At 36.9% G+C, this 26207-nt stretch overlaps 1 protein-coding gene across 5 annotated transcripts in view; it reads right to left on the bottom strand.

Annotated features, from left to right (window-relative positions):
* Nucleotides 1-26207, bottom strand: part of GSTCD (glutathione S-transferase C-terminal domain containing) — a 75566-nt gene that overhangs the window by 44816 nt on the left and 4543 nt on the right. For 4 of the 5 annotated variants that reach the window (XM_064450048.1, XM_064450052.1, XM_064450051.1 and 1 more), the window contains exons 2-5: nt 21331-21762; nt 19202-19660; nt 13375-13629; nt 12581-12674 (exon numbers count right to left, since the gene is read on the bottom strand). In XM_064450048.1, the coding sequence (XP_064306118.1) occupies nt 12581-12674; nt 13375-13629; nt 19202-19660; nt 21331-21741 (1219 nt within the window). In that variant the 5' untranslated portion in view covers nt 21742-21762. The remainder of the gene's footprint in view (nt 1-12580; nt 12675-13374; nt 13630-19201; nt 19661-21330; nt 21763-26207) is intronic. The other variant, XM_064450050.1, reaches the window with a different exon arrangement.

The following is a 26207-nucleotide window of genomic DNA, read 5'->3' as shown; positions in this document are numbered from 1 at the left end:
CCAAAACAGGCACATCATTACAAAAGCATGCTGAAAATCAGGTAGATACAGATTTAAAACCGGACAAGGTATAGAAATATACATTCTATAGGAATGTTCACATCTACAAGTGCAAAAAGCAAAACTGAAATAGGCATCTAGTTCTTCCTCAAGGTGGAATAATACATAGTCTATTTTGACCTATTCAGAGGCAAGCAAGAGAAAAATACATGGAACGTGAACAAAAAAAGCCAGCCTTCCTCCATCTAATTATCTGTTTATATTTTTGCTGAAGTTCTGAAACAGGCAGATTTTTTTTTTGACAACTACTTATCCAGCTGCTGTGAGGACCTTCCCAGGGCCAGCAGCACATGAATGGCCAGCACCTGTGTAATTCACATACACAGATAACATACACAGTATCAGTTGTCATGAAATGGCAACATTATAAACAGGACTCAAAAAAAAAAAATAAAAAAGTAGTTAAATGCCTTCTCATATGTAGTTTCCAGGCAAAAAGGAACAAGAAATGCACCACCACTGACTGACTTCTCTACAAAATGTCGCTTTGTACCCCAGCATCACTCCTAAGTATACCTTACTGACCATCGAAGGAGATAAATTTCTATACACTCTGGCTTCCCCAGAAATACCCCTGCTGATTATTTCAAGCTATGTTTAGAAGAAAATGTCTTTTTGGATCATATTAATCATCTGTCCTGGATTTTTGCTGGACATTGTCCCAAACCAAAATTGCTAGAATGGATCATGAATCCTTCTTTCCTCAACAGTAATCTTATGTAATGAATGACCTGCACCCTCATGCTATGTAGTACTTAGCAGAAACTTTTCTCTAAACCTCTGGCTTAAGAGATAAATACTACAACTTCAGGGCTCTGTTATCCCATGAACAACAAACACAGAAATATAAAAGGGGCAAAGAAACAAGTAAACTTCTACTTCAGTGATATCACGAGGAGAGGAAAGACCAAGTAGTTTAAATGAAACAAAGGCCAGAGTTACTTAGCAGGCTATTCACCATTCATTAAAGATTTCTGAGGAATACATGGAAAATTAATTTAATGGTCCTGTTAAAAAAAAAAATCTGCTAGTCATCTATGAGTTAATGTTTTTTGGTTTTATGTCCTTCCACATGTGTGAGAACTTTAGAGACAAAGGGGAAAAAAACCCCACAGTCTAAAGAATAAAAGTAGTTTTTCTATCTAAGGCAGATAATATTCAAATTCTATCTACACATAGCCAGCCTAAGCCAGTGACTGTCAAGTGCAGACATTTGTAAAATTTCACTCTGATTAATCAACAACATGCTTTAATTTAACTGTTAGATCTAAGATTACCGTGAATTTACAAAATCATTAAGAATTTCCTTCAGTTCCCAAATCATAAATCCCTACAACATTTCAACTGGCAAATTGCAGCATTTAATTTAATTCTTTAGATATGTTCAATAAACAAACAAACCACAACCAGACTAAAAAAGCCTCCACTGAATATTATATACTGTATTCTATAAAACAAATCTCTCAGAAGCCTAATAAACTCACAATTAACAAGGACTTGTGAATTATAAAACCATACCTCTAGGGATTAGATTTCACCGAAAACTGAACTCCTGTTATAGGGATATATGAAGGGCTAAGGCTTCAGTAATTCTCTGAGGGTTGACACTTACTCCACAACACAAGGCACTAAAAGGTGAAACAATTCAGTATGATTATCAGCCATACAGAAACTCTGTCCATCACTCTCACCACAATAATTTCTTACAGAACAGGCCGAACACCAATGAAAATGTGTCCTAACTGAATCAAAATGCAGCAGTTAGAACTTGGTATTATTCTTTCTGGTATGTTTTTCAACAAGATACACTAGTAACTGCTGGTTTTTTCTTTGCAGATTTTAAGCATTTCAGAGGCTGTTAAGCATGTAATTTAGATCAAAACACCACTTAAAAAAATGCAACAGACTTCGAGCAAACAAATGTGATGAACTTGTATCCCTCATAATGCAGATGCATTGTTTTTCCTGAGGCATACAAACCTTCCATGTTTTCAAAGAGTATTCATTTCAGTAAAACACTACCTAAAAATCATTACTGCATACTAATTTAACTTAGTCATATAACAGCTTTGTCTCCTGTCTCCAAATAGGCATCTTAAAAATATAAAATAATGCATTCCCTTCCCTTGTTTAGTTTGGTAACCAGGACAATCACAAAAGAAAATGAAGGAAGAGCACAGTAATAGTAGAAACAGTGTATATTGCCATGGATGTGTTATCTGGTTTGATGGTATGCATAATTTATTATTTCCAGCTACACGTAAAGACTTTTTTGTTTAAAAATCAGTAATTGCATTCAAATGCCCATCCAAATTGTCCTCAGGCCAGCTATGCAACACTATATCCCAGAACAGTCAAAAGGTCCAAAGAAGTCACATATGAAATCTAAAGTTTTGCACAAATCCTCTTTTTAAGATAAGCCACATAGAAGAATAGTGAAATTGCAGTAATAATTTACCATTTTCTTACACTTACCACCTCAAATACCAATGTTGCCTATATTCAAGCCATGAGCATTTCCCTTTCTCTTTATTACTGAAAAATTTTTACTTCTCAAGTATTTATTACAAACATGAGGCAACCTGGCTCCATTGCCATCACAGGTTTTCCAGATCTTGAATTGCAAACTACAATACAATCATAAATGTGGTTTAAACTTATTTAAATGAGCAGAGCAAAACTCTAACTTTAAGGAGAGGTTAATGAGAAGCAGCTTCAGCTGAGTTTCACTTGGATTGTTACCCATGTGGCTTACAGGCAAAGAGCTGTCTGATATGGAAAAATCAGTTGAAGAAGAAGGATGAGTTCCTGCTTTCAGGATGCTTGAGATACTGAAATAGGCTACAAAACTATTAAAAAAAAAAAACCTTCAAAGGCTTTGAAAAGTTCTGACAGGCTTGGAAGGGAAATAGAGAACTTTAAAGTGTTTCTTTTAACTCCTTTTGTTTCATGGAATAAATGACTGCCTGGATCTCATTTTAGAAACACTGTTGCTTTTAACATTTAAAGTAAAACACAATTTGCATCCCTCAATTATAAAAATGTTTATAAAATATCAGATTCCCTAAAACAGCTTTGATTTTTAAGCATCATGTACTCTCATCTCAGAAAGCATCTCTCAAGTCTAAAATATTCCAAAGGTAATACAAATATAAAATGCACAACAAAATAAAATAACTGTGACCTATCTTCACAAAATAATCCTAGAAGCAACTTGGATATATTTAATCAATCCTGACAACAATTTCAAATGAAATAACTCTGCATCTAATAAAGTATTTTTTCCACAGTTATTATGTTAGTTCTGTTAGCAATTACAATTTTAATATGGACCCAAAGTCACAAACTTTTAAATTGGTTAAAAGATAGTGACATCATTTAATGCTGTGTAGCTGTACGCTTCTACGGGAGAACTTATCTTGGGCCGCATACCTCCGGGACACAGGGCTCTACCCACCCTGGGGACAGTGATGCACAGACATCAATATGATGGATACAAAATCTCCGTTTATTTAGCTGCGTCACACGCTTATATAGCTCTTGCGCTTCCTGTTCCTGCCACTCCTATGGGGAGGAGTCTATCTTTCCGTCACAGCCCGTAATCTTCCAGTCGCCGATCCCTGTCTATTCCCCTACAATGCTGTTTTCCTTCAATGTTGTTAAAAAAAAAATGCAGCAACCATTAAAACACAAGTAATCTCCAATCAAATGAAGTTAGAGAAGGTCGATAGTCATTTGGTATAAGGGTAAAACCCAAGAAGTCAACATTATGTCCAAAATACAGGGAACTCAGTCAGAAGCCAGGCTTTTCCACAGCTGATGGATCAAATCAAGAATCTCATTACAACTCATTGATGGGTCCTCCTTCCTTTCATTAAAGCTAATTTTGTATATGATAAATGAGGGCTGAAAATTTCTCAAAATTCTCTTCTGCCAAGTTAAGAAGTCTCTGTATCTTCCTTGTTGAGAGGCTACACTACATTAAAGTATCTTCTTCTCAATATCAGTTCTGGAAGCAGAAGCTACCACTGATCCTCCAGGATTGTTGTGTGGTATACTACTGAGACTGCTTAATCAAAACATCAGTTAATTTCACAGAACTGTTACATTATGTTCTGTGTTACTGTGCTAGCCTGTGTTATTTATAGGTTCTTAAGTTTTGAAGATGTTTCTAAACTAAAATTGTAAAAATTGTTTTGTTCTTGTTAGCCCACCCAATATGTTTAATAGGAGCTCTTTTTAAAAACTGCAGTCCTTCATACCTTGTTCTTTCACTTTAGAATATCTAATATACGGTTTAATCTCCATTCTGGAGAAACAAAATTATACTGCAAACCCACAACTCTTCCTTCAACCAGGTATCTTTTAAACATTTTGATTATTATTCTATGAATCATTCTGCTTGATTCAAGCAATTACGAATTTAGTTTATAGCCAGAATCAGGCAGGAGACACGCACAGATGATCATATTGTCTATCTAGCTTTAAAATGGATGAATTGATGAGTTTAAAAAGTGCTACTGATCTGAAAAAAACACCGTACAGAGGCATTTTTTACTAGATTAGTATTTCACATCCTGTCCAGATAAAAGATAGAGTTATTGGGTGAGGTAGGGGGCTAGGACGACCTGGGCAGAGTTTGGGGACCTGAGAAATTTTACAAAACAACAGCCTACTAGATAGGTAAATTAATTTGAAAAATAGCCTCACAACTACTTGTATATTTAGCCTTCAAAGAAAGACCAGAGATTTTATCTCAACTGTAGGTAAATTAGCTGATGCCTTGATTTGTAAATTGTGCACACTGGAAATCAAGACTAGAGATCATTCTGACCAGAGCCATTGGTCAAACCTGATGAACAGGCATCACAGGGAAACTTATTGTGATTGTGCTAATTTGTCATTTGATGAAGGAACAGCAGATCCTAAGCCAGACTATATTTGTATTGGTAATTTGTAAATGGAAAAAAAAGTTGATGTCTCACAGAAAGCTGATGAGGCGGTAAAACAGTTGAAATAAATTCCTCTGCTTATTTCATTTACAAATACTTTCTCAAAGCCTAATGCAAGTTCTATAAACCTGCTAGCCTAATGCAAGTCCTATAAAAATCAGCATTTACGGACAGAGAAGGAAAGGAGAGTTGGTACGGAGAAAGAGTATGCAGAGTAGCAAATTACTGACACAGTACTCCGTTCATTCATCATAAGCGCTTTGCAAACACTAACTCAGTTCTTGAGAGCTGACCCCAGAGGACAAACCAAATTGCTTTGGAATAATATACATAAATGGGATATCCAGGCTCAATGGTTGTCAAACTATAAAAACATTTTTGAGGTCCACATCCCAGGGAATTTTTAATTAGCAGATTCATTTTTGCCAGTGACGCAAAATACTCTTGCCTTCATAAGATATTTTAACAATTCCAGTGCAACAAAGTGTCAGCCAAATATCTGTAATTCGTTTTTCTCTCTGCCAGAAAAGTTAGTCTTTTAACTACTAAAAACTGCTACAGAAACAGTAGCCCTATGTTATGTTGGCCAGTAGGTTAAAAACAAAACCTGGTTTGCAAATAATTAATGCCACAAAGAAAAGGTGAACTTTAGCTCTATGCAACAAGTGCGGAATACAAAGATCCTACTTCTCGAGGGAAGCAAGTTTCACTGCCTTGGGGTTTCAATTAAGTCCTTTTAAAGAGGATAAGACATTGTGACAAACAATTTCTCTGCAGACATACACCATCAAGAGGGTTGGGGGTTTTTTTCAGTGAAACAAAACTAGTAGAAATTTCCATCTTTCCATATTCTTAATTCATAAGCAGCTTATTTAAAAATAATTTTAAGAAAATTTTCTATTCCTCATCTGGCCATATATACAGTGATGCCAATTCTCAAAGCCGCATACTAGATTTACTTATAATTTCTTATCATACTCAAATGATTTGAGATAACCGTTCATCAGAAATCATGTTCAAACAGTGCCACTTATGTTTTCGCCAAATAAAACAATATCCTAATCCCAAAAATGTAGCATTTCCTTTTGGGAAATTTATCACCACTACCAAACAGAGGAAGGTGACACAAGAAGAGCTTCATCCTTAGGTTACTATTCTTTCTGTAATTCAAACGAGCTCTCTATTCTAATGTGAACATTCTGTACTCTACATGTGCATAAGTAACCGAATATGGCACCTTTAGTATTATTTATATTCATGCAGATACTAAAACATTCCTACTAATAAAAGCAGGGCTCTCAAAAAAGAAAAAGAATTGAAGATCAAAATCTCAGCTGACATAAATTATTTAGGAAAAGACAACAACATAAAGGCAACCTTTTAAATATTATATACCTTTATTTCCTGAATTCTGCTTCTCTTCCCACCCTGCCCCCCCAAAAAAACATTTATAGTATATTATGAATTATTCTGTGGCTTATAAATCAAGATAACAAATCTCTTCTCAACAACCATTTAAGGGACAGCCTTACCCCTGAATAGTAGATGTTGGGCTTTCCAAATTTTGCCTTGTTTTAAAAGCAAAGCACTCTGAAAATCTAGGAAGTTTTGAGAAAGTCTGAAGACTTGAATGCAAACAAGGGGCAAGTATCAATCAGGGTATCATTTTCTTCAGGCTAGCCTTTCTGTGACAGTTTTATTTAGTCCTTTAATTTGGCCATCAACTTGCTATTGGTCACAAAGCGAGCATAAATCAAACAAACTCAATCACAGTCATTCTGCACTTCAGCCAGGCAGGTATGCATTGCCTTGCAATGGATTAACACCCTTTCTTACACCTGTGTGCTGGACACAGAAGAAGTAAAAGGCCTTTTCTTTTGCCGTATTGGCTTTTTTAAATTCGCATATGGAAAATTTCACCTCCTCGAGTCACACATTTGTCCAAATCAATTCAACACTAGGAATCAATCAATTTCTTACCAGGAATAACAAAGTACACAAAATACTTGACAAGCTTTGTTGGAAGTTGTGTTTATACGCAAGTCATTAAAATGTACTTGTTTAGGAAAAATTGGCCCTATGAATAAGACCAACTACAAAGTTAAAGGGCTACATGTCTTCCGTTAATTGGTGAGAGCAAGCTGCACTTGTACAATGCATTCATTTATTTTCATCTGGCTTTATTTATTTGCCTACTTTTTTTAAACTAACTCTCTCCACCTCAAACTGTTCACAGATTCTGTAACTGAATCCTCTATCTCCTACTGTGCATGCACTCCTAGTTTTTATTATAGTGGTCTTTCCACATTCACCTGACAGTAAGTCGTATTTCAGCTAGGTGACCTCTTTTCTGACTTTCCTGACAATTCCTTCATTTAAGAAAAAAATATTTTTATGGGGAAGAGGGCATTACTCACAAGCCTATAAGAATGGATTTTACTACTTGCTACATTAATTCTGTGAGCAATTTCATACTTTGGAAAGAACAGTATGCATTTGTTCACAGCTAACCACTACTTACGTAAGTAAATACCATCACACACACACTATGTCAGTCTAGCTGGCAATTTCAGAATGAGATACCACAAATAAAGCACTTCTCTTTTAAGTACTTCTTGCTTAACAAGTATTTCAACTATGGGAGAAGAAATAAGGGTTTGTGACACAGTGGGTCAATTATTTCTCATTACTGAATTTCACAATTGGGTAAAAATATAAATAAAAAGCAGTTTTAAAGAAAATAGATTCCTGTTAAAAAAAAAAAACCACAAACATTTCTCCCTTTCTTTTTGTTTCACAGTGAAAACAATGCTTGATGAAAAAGTGACAGTACCAAAGGCTTACATCCCCATATATCATCAGGAAAATAAAGCAGCGACACAGGTTATCACTCCCCAACCCCACATACACACACTTTTCCCCTCCCCTTAATGTGCTTTTGGTGAGCATAAGGGAAGTCCCTCTAATCATAACCAGTCACATTGATCTTGATATCCACACAAAGCCTTTGTAGCTAATAAGAAATTAATCTGAAGGCGAGGAATAGTTTCACACACACACAGCACCAGGAACACAGGCAAAGACTCCAGGGTTGACTAAAGCCCCAAAAAGGATAAAAAATTATTTCTACTGCTGCCTAATGTGAACTGTGAAACCATAGAAAACATGCCCCGTTTCTTTGTTGGTCACAAATGTAATTAAATATAGCCTCCTCTTCCCCAGACCCCTCATTTAATCACCAGTAGCACACTGCCTCCATTCAGCATTCTTATTTCAACAAGTCCCTCTTACCAAAATTTCAGTCATCACCTTGTCAGGGAAAAATGGAAATGTTTTCTATGCCAACATTTATCATGTGATTTCCCTGTACTGCTGATACAAGTAGCTCATTTTCCTTCACTCTCACATCATGACCACCTCTACTTTTATATTCTGACCTGCCACCCTCTTCTTTTACTATATGGACATATTTACAACCATATCTACACTTATCTCTATGGAAAGCTCAATATAACCAAGCACTGAGCTTGGTTAGGGCCTCTGGGTTGTGTCTACTGCCGACTGAAGTGTTTATTGCAAATAAGTATCTCATAAAACGTTTTAATGGCATACAAGTTTCCAGTATTCGCCCCTAATATAACTTAGAAATACTACATTTTCTTTTGGGATTTTGCACAAATTAATTTTTCAGTGTCAAGAGATGCATTTACCAAGAGACTTGGTTTGTGTGCTTGGGGCTAAGTCTTTACACACTATGTGATTTGGAAGAAACAACAAAGTACTGAGGGGTTTTGGCTTCTGTATTAATAGACAATATCAACATATTTCTGATCTAAACAGATTTGGAAAACAAGCTTTGAAAAAATACAGTTAAAGTACCACCCAAGTTTTTATACGGTAAACTAGAACAGAAACCAGTATTTACAAAACATTTTAAAATAAATGAAATATTTGGTGTTAAATTCCTTCCAAAAGTGAAAGTTTGTAACAACAACTCAGCAACTACAATATCCTAGAATATCAACAGTTACAGAGGGCACTAAGATGCAATATTTTGGGATATTTTGCAATTTTTCAAATACAGTGCAAATGCTTACAAAGCCTTACAGATTCACACCTCTCAAGGCCAATAAACACAACTTTAGAAACCAACTATTTTAGAAGTAATTGACATAATTGCAGGAATTTAAAAAGCTGGAGGATATCTAAAATGTAAATATGACTTCAATTTGGGTCAATTAAATACCTTTTAAAAATTGCATCAGGACAAGGCCTAACCCATCTTTAACTATCTCATTCTGCTTCAGAAAGGTGACCAAGCAAATGAAATGCAAATCATTATTCCATAATCTTCAGTTTTGCAACAGGAAATAAACCCTATAAAAAAGAATGTACTTAAATGTATAATCTAAATAATACATTAGATCTGCAATCACCAGTAATTCTTCTCTGTAGTAAATAGCTGTGACAGCAAGGCAGCCTAATTAGATTTACAGACAGACTGAACAATTCAATCCAAGAACTCCCACATATGTGTAACACAAATTCTGAGTTATCTAATCTGAGACAGAGCAAAGAAAGCGCATCATGTATGCTATTAAATTAAGATTTGACAACAAATTAATTTACTGTGGATTAAAAAAAGTGAGTTTTAACTTAAACATTCTCTACCTTGTCTCAAGTGCTATGAACATTAGTAGAGGAAATTTATTTACCAGTTACAGGGGTTTGTTCAAGCTGTTTGAAAGCTTGAATTGCATTACTCAAATCCAGTTTAAAACCCTGCCAGATTCAGTGAATATTGTCTTAGTGCATCAGGTAGGATTTAGTAGTAGAATATTGAGAATTCAATTCATATAACAATGATTTGGCTGTGCTAGCAAAAGAATCAGGGAACAGAGAACACTAATGCAGAACAGCAGAGATAAGCATGCAGATGTATCCAACTGAAAAGAAAAACCAATTCCTTTGTCAGGAAATTTCTTTTTGTTTCTTGTTGCTCCTGGACTAAAAGTACAACCATTTAGAGTTTCCCTAAATCAGAAAAGGGCATCAACATCACTATGATCTTGGGTGAAGGGAGGTGAAACCTCTCTCTCTCGGCACCTTGTTAATCTTCCCAAAAATTGACCTGAAAACCAATTTTAGATCTCGACATCATTAGTATCTATTTCAGCAAATGTGAAAAAAAGAGAGAGTGCACATGCAGGCAGGAAGCAGCAGGAGCTAATTTTTCTCCCAGGCAAACCAAGTCCAAGAGACTCCTTCCAGCACAAAATTTCCAATTCTACATTCATTATGTGTTCTTACACATTACACATGTTTTTCAAATTTTTCTTTTAAATAGAAGAAAAGAGAGATCTTGACAAAAGTATGAACTAAAACTTACAGCCAAAAAACCCAAGCACTGGAAATAAGCAAAACTGTTTATTCACTTCTGAAAAAATACTGGAACTTGTCACAGAAATTCGACACACAATCCCCCCTGAGCATTTCAGCAGTCAGACTACAAAGCTATTTTAATGTCAGAAGTATATCCAAAACATCCACATAAAGTCTGAAGAACTATGATGTAACGATGACAGATGCAAACCCAAGTTTTTTCTGGGCTTTTTTCTTCCATGCTAAAGGAAAGAAAGGATCAATAATCAAAGCAGGGTGTGCAACTTCCCAGTAAAGAGTTCTCTCAGGACAAAACTAGGGGAAAACAGTTCATGTTAGAAGGATGGATACATTATATAAAAACTATAAATCTATTCATGGTACAAGGGTTTTGTCATGGCTTTGTGAACTACACACAGAGCCATAGGATTTCATAGAATCATTAAGGTTGGAAAAAACCTCTAGGATCATCAAGTCCAACTGTCATCCCAACACCACCATGTCTCCTAAACCATGCTCTGAAGTGCCACGTCTACATGTATTTTAAATACCTTCAGGGATGGTGACTCAGCCACCTCTGGGCAGCCTGTTCCAGTGCCTGACCACTCTTTCAGTGAAGAAATTTCTCCTAATATCCAATCTAAACCTCCCCTGGTGCAACTTGAGGCCGTTTCCTCTTGTCCTATCACTAGTTACTTGGCAGAAGAGACCAACACCCACCTCACTACAACCTCCTTTCAGGTAGTTGTAGAAAGCAATAAGGTCTCCCCTCAGCCGCCTCTTCTCCAGGCTGAACAGCCCCAGTTACCTCAGCTGCTCCTCTTAAGACTTGTTTGCCAGAACCTTCACCAGCTTTGTTGCCCTTCTCTGGACACGCTCCAGCAACTTGATGTCCTTCTTGTAGTGAGGGGCCCAAAACTGAACACAATATTCAAGGTGCAGCCTCACCAGTGCCGAGTACAGGGGCATGATCACATCCCTACTCCTGCTGGCCACACTATTCCTGACACAAGCCCGGATGCTGTTGGCCTTCTTGGCCACCTGGGCGCACTGCTGGCTCATGCTCAGCTGGCTGTCAACCAGCACCCCCAGGTCCTTTTCTACGAGGCAGCTCTCCAGCCACTCTTCCCCAAGCCTGCAGTGTTGCATGGGAGAAGCGTATAGTGTTTGTGTAGCATAGCTTTTTCCTCCAAAACGGAGGAAACCAACTTCAAATTTGGTCTTATTTTTATAGCCTGTGAATCATAGATGGGAATACATGCTTGCATTCACACAGTTAGATACTGTGGGAAAAAAAAAAAAGTATATTTTGTGTAAGTGCCTATAGTTCTTCAGTGATTCCTAACATATTCTGTGAGGAATTTCACATATTGGTCATTGAAGAGCATCTATACGTTGTTTGTATATTTCTGTATTCTTTAAATCAGAAGTTCTATGCCACTGAGGCTAGACTGACTCCAGTATCTAAGTTATCTTATTCCCACAAGAGAACACAAATCTTTTCTTCCCTATAGAAAGCAGTTACCATCCATTAACTTCTTACTGCCTGGCAGCATGTATAAGACCTTTTAGAGGAAACTCTAGTGTGTGGTGGAAGATGTATTCAATATTCACAACACCAATGAAAACAACAAACGTTGTCATAAGTCATTATTTTCTCTGTAGAATTACAGCCACTAGGCAACAGAGTGTCCTGCAATCCAGCAAAGCAAACAACCCCTACAGGGCAGGGAACACCGCCACAAAAGGGAAAACTCATTCATATGTAGCTACCAAACTTTGCTAATGAATATTATTTTCATCAGAATAAAATCAGCTGCTGCTGCTTTGGGAGACAGCCTCCCAAAGTACAGTACAACATTCACACAAATATATTAACATCATGCAGTCAGAACTTACTGTTCTAGACATTAAGTTCAGGAAAGTGGGAAACAGTGGGAAAGTATATCAGGAATCAAGGTCAAGCTTTTGTTCCCAGTTTGGTCATCAGCTGTTGATGACCTGAGGGAAGTCATGTCACCATGTGTCCCAGACAGTCTGAATTTTAAAACAGGTTTAATACTGTTTACCTGTTTTACAGAGCTCTGAAATGCATTGAAGAGTGACATATTTTCTTATGAAACAGTTAAGTAGCTTCACCAGCAGGTGGCACTGTTAAATACACACACGTACATAAAAACCCTTACCTTCTCCAGGACTGACTGCAGATGGTAGGTTGGTCCAGTCTAGGGTCCAGTTGGGGCATGGATGAGGAGAAAACTTTGCTTCAATACCATTTTCCTATGGGAAACAGGGGTGAAAAATTAAGACCCTGATCCTTTACCCACTGAAGTTGGTAGCAAACTTCCCACTGAATTTAATGGAATCAGACCAAACTGTGCAACACTTTCAGCCCAACTGAAACTTAACAGGCAGCTGACTCTGCATTATATAGGATTCAAATTATGCATTTCTCTCATTTTCACAAGAAAGCCCTGATATTTTTCTTTAGGAAATGCTGTCAGCCTCTATGCAAAAAAAATATTGAGGGTTATGAGACATGGAGTTTTCTTTAACAAAACTCTTTAAGGTTCCGAGATGTTCAAAGCTCTAATCAAATAGCAAAAAAACCACAATAGAAATGATAGAATAATGAAGCCAAACATAAAAGCAATGTTTTTTGTTATCTTTTATAGAAATATCTTTAAAAGAGGAATACAATACTGCAATTCAAACAAAAATTTACTTTGATTATTCAGAATTATTGACAGGGCTTCCAGCAGTCCTATCTTTGCTCAATTCCTGAATTGATCAAACATCATAACAGAACAAAAAAGTGAAATCACTTCTAAGTCAATGAATGTCAGACAGAAGAAGGGCAAAGTGTATTAAACTGTTCAAGGCTGTCAGACTTAGCTTCTGCAATTCTAATGAATTTCACCTATTCCAAATAAAACAGATTACTTCTATTGAAAATAACTCATTAAAAAGCTTAAGTTACCGTTAACTTAGTCATAGTTGGCCTTGGACCACCTATAAAATGACTGTCTTCATTCTCCTCTTCTAATTCATCAGGAACTGAAGAGACGTCTTGTAGCGCTTCCTCTGGAGCAGACATCAACTCTGGAAGCTGGAGAAGCTCCATATTGCATTTGCCAGCAGCTTTCTTTACTCCAGGTACTTTCTGAACTCTTTGATACCAACTGGATATGAGAGGCAAATTTGCCAGATTTTTGCCTTGTTTTTTGCTGAAAACCTAAAAAGATAAAGGGGAAAGGTTACTCGCTACTGTAAGTTTCTTCCTACAAGCCACAAGAACTACAGAAGTGAGCTTGGCTCCATGCCAAGCACGCCTACTCATAGCATGATTCTAATGCAAAAAGCTAGCTAGCTACAAGCAAAGGCCTGCAGGTGGAATTGCCAATCGGCCATTTAGACTTTATCTCCAATTCTCATTTGCTTAATAGGATTAAAAGGTTTACATGACCAATTTTAATCCTAATTTCATTCAATAACAAGAAAACACAATTTTAATAATATTCTTAATTATCTGCTATTTGCTAACAAGGGAATGATTCATTTTGGTTGGTAATCACCAAAAAAACCAATCACTGACCGAAAAAACAGAAAAACCCACAACAGTAATTTGCAATGAATACTGACCTCTAAGCAAGACATTATGGTACCCTGCATTGTGGTACCCTCCCACAGGCACCCTGCAGCCCTTAAAAGCTCATCCACCAACAGCCGTTTTGCTGGCAACTGCAAGCCTGAAATACCTTTGGCTATGTGGTAACAGCAAAACAGACACAGGTTCCTGGTGTTTACTGAAATCTTTGCACTAAATTTATGACTTTTTTTTTTTACTAGCACTGAATCAAAAAATTTTTAAAATTGTATACAAACTCAAACTTTTTTACCATCTTAACTTTATATTTTTATACAAAAATCAAAACTAGGATATTTCTTTTCTGAATTAAGTATTATATGATAGTGAGATGAAGTGGCCTTCAACAGAAATTAGGATTTTAAGTGTTAAAAAAAATTCTTAAGAATACAATGCACATATTACAAATATATTACCCTAATCACATTTTCACATGAAGACCAGCTAATTTTAAAAAGGACGCATTTGGCAAACTGAAGTAATTTTTGTACAGGTTCCCAAATGTTTTAGAACAGTGAAGTTCATCCTCTTACAGGAGAGGTGGTGAAATCTCCATCCTTAGAGACATCCTGGGCAACCAGCTCTGAGCAGGGGGATTAGCCAAGATGATCTCCAGAGATGCCCTCCAACCTGAACTATGTTGTGATGCTGTGTCTGCTTTAACCAGAAAAATAAAAAAATAAAGATTACAGGAAAGGGCAATGCAAAACCAGTGCTCCTCTGCATATCTGTCCCCAGTGTGGGAACAGGAATAGGTAAAGAACACTTGCAATTACACAAAATTTCAAGCAGATTTCTTGAATGCTGTGTTTATAATGGTCTTAGAGTTACCACAAATAATTAGTAACCGTTAAAGGAGCAAAAGAAGGAACTGTAATTTTAGTATTGAATTCAATATCCTAATAGGCAGAAATACGTTAATTCCGTTAAGGAAGAAGTATTTTGGGAAGCAGTTCTAAGGGGCACTGTTACACTTGAGAACAAGTGTTCTAAATTGTATTTTAAAAAGTGAATAGTGGTTTCTGCCAGATGGAGAATGGAGCTTTTGTTATTCTTCTATTAATTTTAAACAGTTACAACTAATAGAAAGTGTAACAAAGCTAACCTCAGAAAGATAACAGAAATGGAATGAGGTAATGAAAAACAACTCTTCAGCTTCATTATCTTACTTTTGGTAATTACACTTACAATCAGCAAGTCAGGTCCCTCATATTTATTGTATGATACTTTCCAGACACATACCTATTGAAGCCTTCATTATAATTCATGCCCTAAAGCAAAGTGGAAGTACAACTATAATGATTTTTTTTAACACAATCCAGGAAGTCCAGTTATATACGTGATAAATAATATTTTCATGCAGAATTAAACTCTGGCACTTCCATCAACAAGAGCATTTCAACCCACTTCTTGCAAGAAGCTTTCAGATGCAAGTTATTAAATTTGAATGATAACTGTAGGAATCAAGGCATAATTGCTTAGAAAACTGCTCATTCACCAGAGAACAGAAATAAAACAATGTTATCCCAGAGCTCTTACAATTTCTGTAAAAATGAAACTGAAAGCCAGTTTTTTAGGACAATCCTTAGTGTGAGCTAACAAAAACATATTATACGATATATTGTTTATAAACTGCAGACCATCAGGGCTCAAGGGCCACACATGGAAAGCAAATACAGCATTCTCAGCTGCTCACAGTACATCTACAGAACAATTTCAATCGGTTTGATGAAATCAATTAAGCATCTGATCCAAGAATCTTCTCATGCCTAGCACCAGTAAATCAAATATTACTCTAAAAAGTTATGTTCTTTTTTAAAAATGCCTTGGAAAAATAAAGGCAACTGAAATACATTGAAGTTTTTAAAGTAGTGGGAAAGCATTTTGTCTTACTACTTTTGTTTAGCATCATCCGCACAGAAGTAGCTGTTAATCTCCATTTACGTGATTGGCAAATCAAACAAAGCAGAGATGAATTAATAACCATGTCTGTATAATACCTCATCATCTGACTCAAAGGTAGCCATATTAACCTACTTCTGGACTCCCATACCACTATCATCATAGAGCAATCCACTGAGGATGATGATCTTGGTTAAAGAAGTTATAAATTGGACATTTGTCACACATTAATGTTTGTTAGTAATTATCCTGATTTTAGAGGTCGTTTCTCTGAACCTGACTGACAGCATCTTCTCCAGGAATTCCATTTGTTTTCAAACACCATAAGGCAAATCTGGCAAAACAACTTGCAAAATCAAAATGCAAATACCAACTTCACTCAGAGCTCTTCCTGGCAACAGACACCAGCTTAGCTATCAATCTCAGAATAACTGCAGGAATACTGGTAGTAGGCAACCTCGTTGTATCATTTGACTGTCATGGGAAATAAACACACAGCTGTCATTTCCTTGACTCTTCTCTGCGTATACATATAACTAAGCACACAGACTGTGCTGAGCAACACTCTCACACAGTCTTGCCACAGAACTTTCTTCCACTGTAAAATCAGTTTTGAAGCTGAGCTCAAGCCACTCATGCTACTAAGCCCTACCTCTTTCTGGAGGTGAGAAGAGGGTAGTGGGAGCGAAGGGGACCCAGGGGTGAAGATGTTAAAAGAAAAGTAAATAAAAATCAAATTGGATGGCTTTATTAGGCTCAAAACTTATTTTGATATATTTTCCTAATCCAGATGTTTAGGTATTTGTACAACAGAATCCACAAGACACTGGCACTTACTAGGTAAGTGCTATAAAAAACCCAACAACCAACACACACACAGACACACAATCTCCTTTTCAGGCCCAGATAAATTTTGTACAAAGTGAGAAATCCACCACAAAAGATTCAATAACCAAGTGACTACGGCTCTCCCTACAAGAGGGGCAAGATAAGCTTTTAACAGATCATTGATCTTAAGGTACAGAGACATACTTTACTGATGCAAATTACAGTCGAGCTGATACAACCAACACCGTGGCAAACTGCATCCTGGAGTGCAGGAACTTCTAGTACCTATTTTGCCACTTTCGAAAGTGTTTCTATAAAGACGTTCTATGTTGGGGAGCAAAGATTTATCCCTCAGTTTTCCACATTGCATGTGGTGCCCTGACTGCCAGCTGTGTCAGTGCTTTTCCTGCTTTATCTTGGTGAAACTCTTTCAAGGTTTCAAATTCCTCCACATACAGACTGGGAGACCTTTTGAGATCTCTAAACCCATAACAAGTGAACTAGTTCTACATTCAGAATGAAAGTTTGCATATACCCACTATATACAGTGTCCATATTACTTTGCCAGCATACACTGGACAGGAAGGTAAAAAACAAGGATGAAGACAATTGAAAACACCCCGTTGGTGTTTGTCCAGTATTGGGAACATGCTTAGGCTGACTGCAAAGGAGAAGAGAGACAAAGGCAACTTTGGATAGACCACATTTGGCATTTCCAAAATATTTACACCATCTGATAGGAAAACATTCAAGTCCCCTAAGGGAAAGTGTGGATTTTCTATGAATAAGTTATTGGACCATACAGGTAACACAAGATTCTACTAGAAAATAAAAAAAATTAATTATCCAATCTCATGGGACTGCAAGGAGAATCACAGCTTTTCAGTTATAAACTTCACTCCAAGAGCTTCTAGTAACCTAACCTTTCCCAGGGAACAACTTTTCCTTTCACTGCAGTCAACAAAGAACCTTGCACAAACTGTGGAAAACAGTTGAGTAGCAACAATATATAAATGACAAAACCACAGATTACTGAAGTTTCAAGGTGCTGAAGCACATCCCAAAGAAGCTGGCTCCCTAGACACAACACCCCATTTCTGAGCGGGGTCACAGTGATCAGTCCTTGCTTGCAGAAGAACACAGACTAAATTTTGTAAAAACAAAACTGCACAGAAGAAAACATTTGCTGATATGTAGGTGATACGCCCTAGACACCCATCTTTATCTACAGATGTGCCATGAAACTGGCTTATTTTGTGGGAAGACTTGATAAAAGACTAAAGCTGGGTTGGCTACAGAGGAATGTTTTCTCCCAAACAAAGTAATCACTCCCGGCAACCAGAAGAAAACAACAGGAGAGATTAAGAACAACTATCCTACTGTGAGAAGAAATAAGCAAATCAGAAGTCACAGCAAGTATTTGTAGACAAAAGAATAATCTTAAGAGAATCTGAAGAAATTATATACCAGTAGCATAAACAAACGAGTTTTTGGAAGTATTCCCCTAGTCAACACCCGAGTACCTCTTCAGCTCTAGTATGTGTAAGGAAAGTCAAGGATTTACACCTCTAAAAAGCCATCACAGTCTCTGAATGTCTCTCCATTCATCCCTAAAGGGCATTCTTCCTTTCCTGGAAGGTACTTGTTTTCTTTTAGGTATATCTGTCCATGTCAAGATAAAGTTATGTAAAGTTTCAAGTCTTTGCTGAAAAGAATTCCAATTCAGGTAATATCCGTGTAGTAAAACTACAACTGGGTAGGAATTCATATTGCCTTGCCCCCCAATACACTGGAACCAAAATTAAAATAGGTTCATGATTACCTACTTTTTTTCTATGCATATTACAATGTACTTTAAGTGTCCATTTTAAATCTCTCATGGGGGACATCCCCTATAGTATTTTACAATTATTATTAGCATTCTCCACCCTCTTCCTTTTAGAATTTGCAATTTATGATGGAATCAAAATTCCAAATCTCAAAAAAATTCCTCACAGATAAAATGGTCTCTTTTTAGTAAATATATATTGAGTCGTGGTCATAAATCTAGTACACTAAATTGAAGCATGAAAAGAGGTTCATGCTTACCTACTTTCACTTTATGCATGTTAGAATATACTTTAAGTGTCCATTGTAAGTATTTTTTACGGAGGAATTTTCTGGGCAACTTGGTGCCAAAATATTTCAGCACAATATTTTAACAGTTAAGAGTGTTTACCAAGTATCAATATGCTAAGTTTTTAAAAGTAATTTCTGTGATCTCACCAATCCCTGTTTTTTTCTTTGTACAAAAACTGAGACAAATCTGTTTGAGGTTAAGTTCACACTGCAAATGCCACAATATATTTTTAAATTAACACATTTTACAACTTCCCAGTTCTTAAAGAAATACACGTACACTACTTAATATTTGCAGAATTTGTCATCTTACCAAGAACTGATGGATGCATGGCAAAAGCACCATATCTGCCAAGGTAAAATAAAGCCCTTCTGCAAAAACGTGGTCCAAAAGCGGAAGGTCGGAGGTTTTTGTTCTCCTGATGTGAGGGGCCTCCCTGTTGACCGCATCTGATACTTCCTGGACAAGGAGCTTGGAGAAAGCTATGCTGAGTTCCAAACTTGGGAGAGGATGTTCATGCATTTCCACTGGTTTTCCTTCCTCTGTTGCTTCTTCATCAAGCTGCACTGCAGCCTTGGCACCTGTCTTCTGCTGTTGAAGCTTTTGCCTTCGAATTTTGTCATCATTATGTACTCGGACAGGTTCTCCAAGCTTCCTTTCAAACTGTAAAATGTCAGGAGGAATAGTCTGACAGTGCTCAGGAGATGCCGTCAAAAATCCTTCAACAGCCAGGGGTATGCTGATCTCACAAAGTCTGGTCCACTGGCTAACCTGTCAGAGAAATTTATGTAATTCATGTCTCTACAGAAAGAGAAACAAAATCCAGGGTACCTTTCTGTACACTTTAAGCAAAGAAATTCCAGCCAAAGGGGGCAACTCTAGCTTTTAATATATTCTTTGATGATCTTAGAAGCTCAGGTATTTTGTATTACTTTTGCAACAGCAGAATTAGGAAGCTACATCTTACCTGTAACAGAATGAACCGTTATCCAGTACAGCATATTTTTATTCCTTTTACTGGTATAAGATTAGGGTGGCTGCATAACTCATGAGAAGGAAAGCTGTGATCAGTTTATGTACATCACCTCTACCAAGTGCTGGTAATAAAACCAGAAGATTACACCAAACAGATTTTGAGTATGTTTATTTTACAGAAATGTATTATAATATATTATTAGTGTGTTTTTAGCATGCAACATCAAAAACCTTTAGTCTAACCGAACAACACCTTAAAAAAAAATTAGCTTTTTCATGTTCTTATCCTTGTCCTCTTTTTATTACTTCCACTTAAAGGTTTTAAAACTTTCAAACTCTTGTCTTTTCTTATTCCGTTTACTCACTTTGCAGACATTTGAGACATGGAATCAAGTTTTCCAGCAGTTCCAAGAAGAGATTAGAACCAGAGGTTTCTGGAAGATGTCAGGGACAATTTGTTTATGCTAGTGCTAGATGGACTAACACAAGTATATGCTTCCCCAGATCTGCTACTCGCCAACAGGGATGAACTGGGTTGGAGGCACAGTAACCAATGGCAACCACCGATGTAATCATCATGAAATCATGGAGTTCAACCTTGTGAGAAGAGGGAGGAAGGCAAGTCTAGCTGGATGAACTGCCAGATGAGTGAACTGCTATGTGACAAATGGGCTGAAATACCACCTCCAAGGGTATTAGTGGTTAATGGTTCATACTCTTCCTGAAGGTCAGTTAGCAATGGAGCTCTTTAGGGGTCTGTGCTGAGGCCTATCCTATTTAATTATCTTTACCAGTGACCTGGAGGGAGGGTGGAATATACTTACATCAAGGATGACACTGAGTTGAAGGGAGCAGTAAGTAAAGTCCAAGAAAGGACTGCCATTCACAGGGGCCTACACAGGCTAGAGAATGGCCTGACAGCAACTTCCCAAAGCTCAATAAAACATCCCCCCACCTAAGACGGACTAAACCCCTGTAATGGTACAGGCTAGGGACCGATTACCTGGCCAGGTAGCAGCTCTGCCAAAAAGGCCCTGGACATCCCGGTGAGCACAAGCTAAACATAAGCCAGCGGTATGCCTTGCAGTGATGAAGGCTAACAGTATACTGAAATCAACATATTGTTGATGTTGATTTTCAAGACTGATTGTTACAGTCTTGAAAACCAACATTAACAATAAATTAGGTATGTCTTAGTTTACTTCAAACTGGGAGAGCTGTACTTCATGACTCATTGACAGATCTGACCCAATTTTTTTAAACTTAAGGTTGTTTTTGTGCTGCTAAAAAGTAGTATCTTTAAAAAGAATTATTTTCATCTTTATGCCAAAATACAGGTACTTCTCTGCTGAGGAAATTTAATTTTCTAAGCAAATCAAGTTTCTTGCTAAAAGAACTTAGTTTACATCTACTTCAGAGTTACAAAAAACCCTATTAATGTATGTAAGAGAAAGAGATACACTCACTTCAGCACAGGCTTTTAAGCAGGTCTTCTTAAAGCCTAAGAGTTCCAAAACATCCTTTTTAGATGGATCTGCCTCATATGTTTTCTGTATGATATGCCTTAAGACAACAGAAAGCCCAGCTCGGCAGAACTTGCCATCTTTCACAACAACAGCAGGTAAACAGCAGCTCTGCACAACCACTGGAAGCTGACTTCTGGAGATGAAATGGACCTCAAGATCACCAAGGAGGTTTTTTGTCACTATCTGATCATCCACATTTTCACCAGTTGGCACTAAGAAAATTTTGAATAATTTGCAGTCACAGTAGGATAGCAAAAACAGTGAAATAGATGTATGAAGAGGAAAGATACTATCTCTGTACTGATGAGAAAAACCCAAATATAAATGTTCTTCAGCGACACTATCTTTCATCTTTCTCCGGAGCTGAAGTGCCTGAAATAGAAATCAGAACACAACATTTGTAAAAGAATATAGAATTTAGAAAAAAAAAAAAAAAAGAGGGTTTGAACCAGTGGTCCCTTCCACTATCTGCTAAAACTGATTTTAACATAAGACACTATTAAAGAGGTTCTGCCTGAATAAGTGGATTGCAGGCCCTTCTTGAGAGAAAAGAATGGTTTCACATACATGCTGTCTCTTCAGTACAAATCACTGATAAGGAAATTATCTGTGTCCAAATTTTTTTAAAATTTCCACATATTTCTGACATTAAACAAAACATATAAAAGCAAAAGAAAATATTTCCTTTAAACTATTGTAGTTTATGAACATTTTATAGCAAGGCTGGTTTTCTTAAAAATCAATAACTTCCCAGAACATTAACCATATATTATTGAAAAAACAAGTTCCTGTACACGTGTGCTCAACAGTCAGTTTCCTAATGCACAGATTTCTCTTTCTGTAACTGTTAGAAGGCATACATATAGGGTATTTAGGCCATGGGAAATAATACTGGTTTCTGTATTAATAATTAATCTAGAGCCTGGTGAGATACTAACTGAAGGTCAGGAGGACACACAAGAGGAAAAAAAGATGTTCAGGAACGCTACATGAACACCTCAAACACATAACTACTTTAAAGCAGTTAAATACAACAGTAACACAGCTGAAATTAATGTCTTCTCATTATATTAAAAAAAAATTTCTTTATACTTGGTTCAAAGTTATGTTTTTTCCATTAAACTATTCCATACGAGTTTAACACAAAACAATGATTCAATAACTTCTTTGTTCCATCACTCAATAAAATTGCCCATTAACTTACAAATCACAACTTGCATTGAAAAGCTTTAGACACTAGATGGCACTCTTAAAACAATCATTATAGAATAAAGCTTTATTATGAAAAGAGAAAGAAATTTGAATGTTGCTTAGAAAGGCTAGTATGGTTTTAATATACATATATACATATATATAAAAAAGCACAAGTGACATTGGAACAGCATCAATCTTTCAAATAACTGTCTCTGTACAGTTACATGAATACAATGTAATTATTTAAACAGAAGAAAAGGTTTTCATGTGATATATCTACATTATTGGAATTTTTTTTCATGTAGATGGGTACATCAAATTTACTCTTGTATACCTTCTATCACTGCACCAAATCAATTGTCCAAAAAGAGGCAGTGGAAGAATAAAATCAAGTCCACCTGACATTAAGTAAAGATCATAACAATTGTTATAGTGAAGTATTTTTAAACCATTACATGACATGACTTTGTCTGAGAACAACAGTGGCTCAACATAATAGTACTGTTGCTTTTCTTTAATACACCTGCCACATAAAGAACAGTACAATACATAATGAAATACCTACTTTCCTAAAAGCTGTTTTATTTGCATAAATCTTGACAGCATGTAAGTCGAGACAGAGTCAATACCGTAAGCACAGCTCTGTGGAAGAAACTATGTAATGAAGGTACTGTTGAGGAGATTAGTCAAGAAGAGTTAGTCTTACCTGCTAAATCCCTAGCTACTAGCATTTAAACTCATATCCTCAAATATAGTACTACTTTCAATATGAAATTGTACCCTTACATGCATTTGGTTTGTTTTTATTTTCCACGGGAGCCCATAGAGCATACAACCTCACCTTTTCCTGGCCACTCTAGCCACTCAGACATACATATTCACCTCTCAAATCACTTCACCACTTAATTTTTATTTCTGGTTGACCTTAGACATAATCAGCTTTTCTGGTCACTACCATGCTGTATAGAACTGCTAAATATTTTGGTAGATTCTGAAGAGGTTTCCATTTCCAAAGTACATTATTCTGTAGTTTCCATCAGTTAATCACCTTTTCTTACAGATTATTCCAAACCCATCCCTCGGGACTGCACAAGTGAAACATGAACCTTTTCACCACACAGGTACTCTCAATAGGTACACTGGCCCTTGCCCATTTTCATCCAGAGTAGCAGCTCTGAAGCACTGCTACCCCACGGATGATAATACATCATTAGACTAAAAATAAAAATAAATACTTGAAAGATGCCCAAATAAAGGTACTACTTAATCAGGCTACTGACTAGATTACAAAAATGTCCTGCTATGAAAACCAGTAGATGAAAGGGTGAACACACTGTCAATGTGAGTTCTCCTCCAATCTGTTGAACAAAATTACTTCTACCCAGTAGCAGAATAACAGATAGCAGCCATCAGTTAGTCCCAGAGACAGTAAATGATTGGATATAATGACTTGTTGGGTTATTGGTCTGCTCTGTTTTTCAACACAGTAAATGCCACAGCTGACACTACCATAATTAAACCACCCGTCTCCTTGAAGTTTGAAATTTGACCAGCAGTTTGCCTGGTCAGGTTCAACTATTCTTATCCTCAGGTATACAGCCAATATATACAGAAGTCACACAAACCAGATAAACCAATATCAGGATCTTGCTGAAGCAGGATAAGCAGATGTTGTCCAAAGCTACCCACTCCATTCTCTTAACAGTGTCAGAAAACAGGAATATGCGTGCAGCCCACTTCATTTAGTCCATAGTACCTTAAAGTTAAAGTCACTTCCCTCAACCATTTTAGGTAATGCTCTGGATTTTGCACTGAAGCGAAGGTACACTCAGGAAAGGTCCATTCTTCTAAATAATGCCTTGAGGAGAGAACTTCTGGGAGACAGCTGGGCCAGGCAGCTTGAGAGTAGTTACTAGCTTCTTCAAAACTCAAAATAATTTTTTGTGAGCATACACAGTAATATACCAGTACTCGGCTGCAACATGGTGAATTATACCAGAGATGCTTAATTATTCTTCTGAACCTAAATGAACTTCTACAAAGACAGAAAGAACACAGAAACAGTGACAGTCATGATCTACTTACACAGCAGCACTGTACTCATGCTGTAAAACAAGAACATTTTGCAAAATTGATTGAGAAAAAAATATTTTGGGGAGAAAGGAAAGGCCAAGACTTTTCTTCCCCCTCAGCCAGAGCCATAAATTAAGGTCATTTAGCATGTAGCCGCAAAAGTGCCCATGTAAAGGACATAGTAGAAATGTACAATTGCAGGTGATGGGGAGCCCAGGAAATTACTTGTTCTGACAGTGGCTCAGACCTAGGTAGCCTCAGCTGGCCTTAGTATCATACACTGAATCAGCTTCATACCCTCTAGTCCCACAACCTGTCAGTTATACCTTCTCCACAGAGTCAGTTCACACTCCGATTTGGCTCTTTCTTGTATTCTTCTTCCTCAGGTAAAGCCACCTGACACAGACATAGTAATGTTTAAAACAGTTCAGATAGCCTATGAGAGGGGTTCTCACAACACAAGTTACTGTACTGAGTGGCTAGCAGTCCTCCAGTACCTGCCTGTAATTATCTACTCATGAACCCAAAAGGACAAAAAAGTTGTCCAGTAACTCTCCACAGAATTGTACAATTCCCCTCCATGAAGCACAAAGAACTGGTGAACAGGTCTAGAGAGGCTGCTCAAAAACAGGTAGCTATATTAACCCCAAAATAAAGCCAGAGCTTTTATTGCTCATTGATAAAAATCTCAGGGCTCTTAGTGAAGTTGCAGTATCTGCTGTTGAATTTTCTGATATATATAAAAAAAGCTATTCCTACATTTTCTTCTAGTCAGATAGGCAGTTGATTTTTAAAATAAGTTTTCCAAGCTAGATTCTCCTTCAGCTAGGTTTCGTGCACACATTGAAGTTGCATTTATCCCTAAAAGCAAAAAACTTTAAACATCGCTCACCTATAAAACATTCATTAGCTACTCAATTTTTTTTTTAAAGTACTCATAAAAAATTTTAGAGGGGGATTCTCATATCAAGGTGAGGGGGAGGAGAAAGGTTAAGGTAAGGCAGCTGTTCCAGTTAGTTAGACTCTCCCCACATAGGAGAAGGGGGAATCCAAAGATGAAAATTATGGTCAGTATTATGAGAATTTCCTTTTTAAAGAATCACGTAAGAGAGACAATATCAATACAGCAACAATTAATCATCCCAGATAGTAATTCTGAAGCAAATAGAAACAAACTGTAAAGTGCTGATTTCTGGAAAAAAGCGCAAGCAACTACCGTCTTACACTTAACAGCAGAATAAACTCCAGAGCAGGAGGGAACTCCAGTTCTTGTCACAAAAAATACAAACATCTTATTTCTTTCATTTTCAGGGAGAGCTAAGAACATTGCACGTTTCACAAGATCGGAGATCTTGTGAATATGAGAATAGGTACTTACATACACAAATGATTTCCAGACCCTGACAAACCCACCTGTCATTTCATCATTTATATGACAGCGATTAATTTAGGTTCATACAGGCAATCAGATCTCTCGCAGCTAAAGGATCACGGGACCTGACCTGAAGTGTCTTTGCAATTTGTCCCATTATTTTCAAATATAGTCCCAA

This window comes from Phalacrocorax carbo, chromosome 4, assembly GCF_963921805.1.
Source record: "Phalacrocorax carbo chromosome 4, bPhaCar2.1, whole genome shotgun sequence".
Lineage (NCBI taxonomy): Eukaryota > Metazoa > Chordata > Aves > Suliformes > Phalacrocoracidae > Phalacrocorax > Phalacrocorax carbo.
This window is presented reverse-complemented; position numbering and strand designations above follow the sequence as displayed.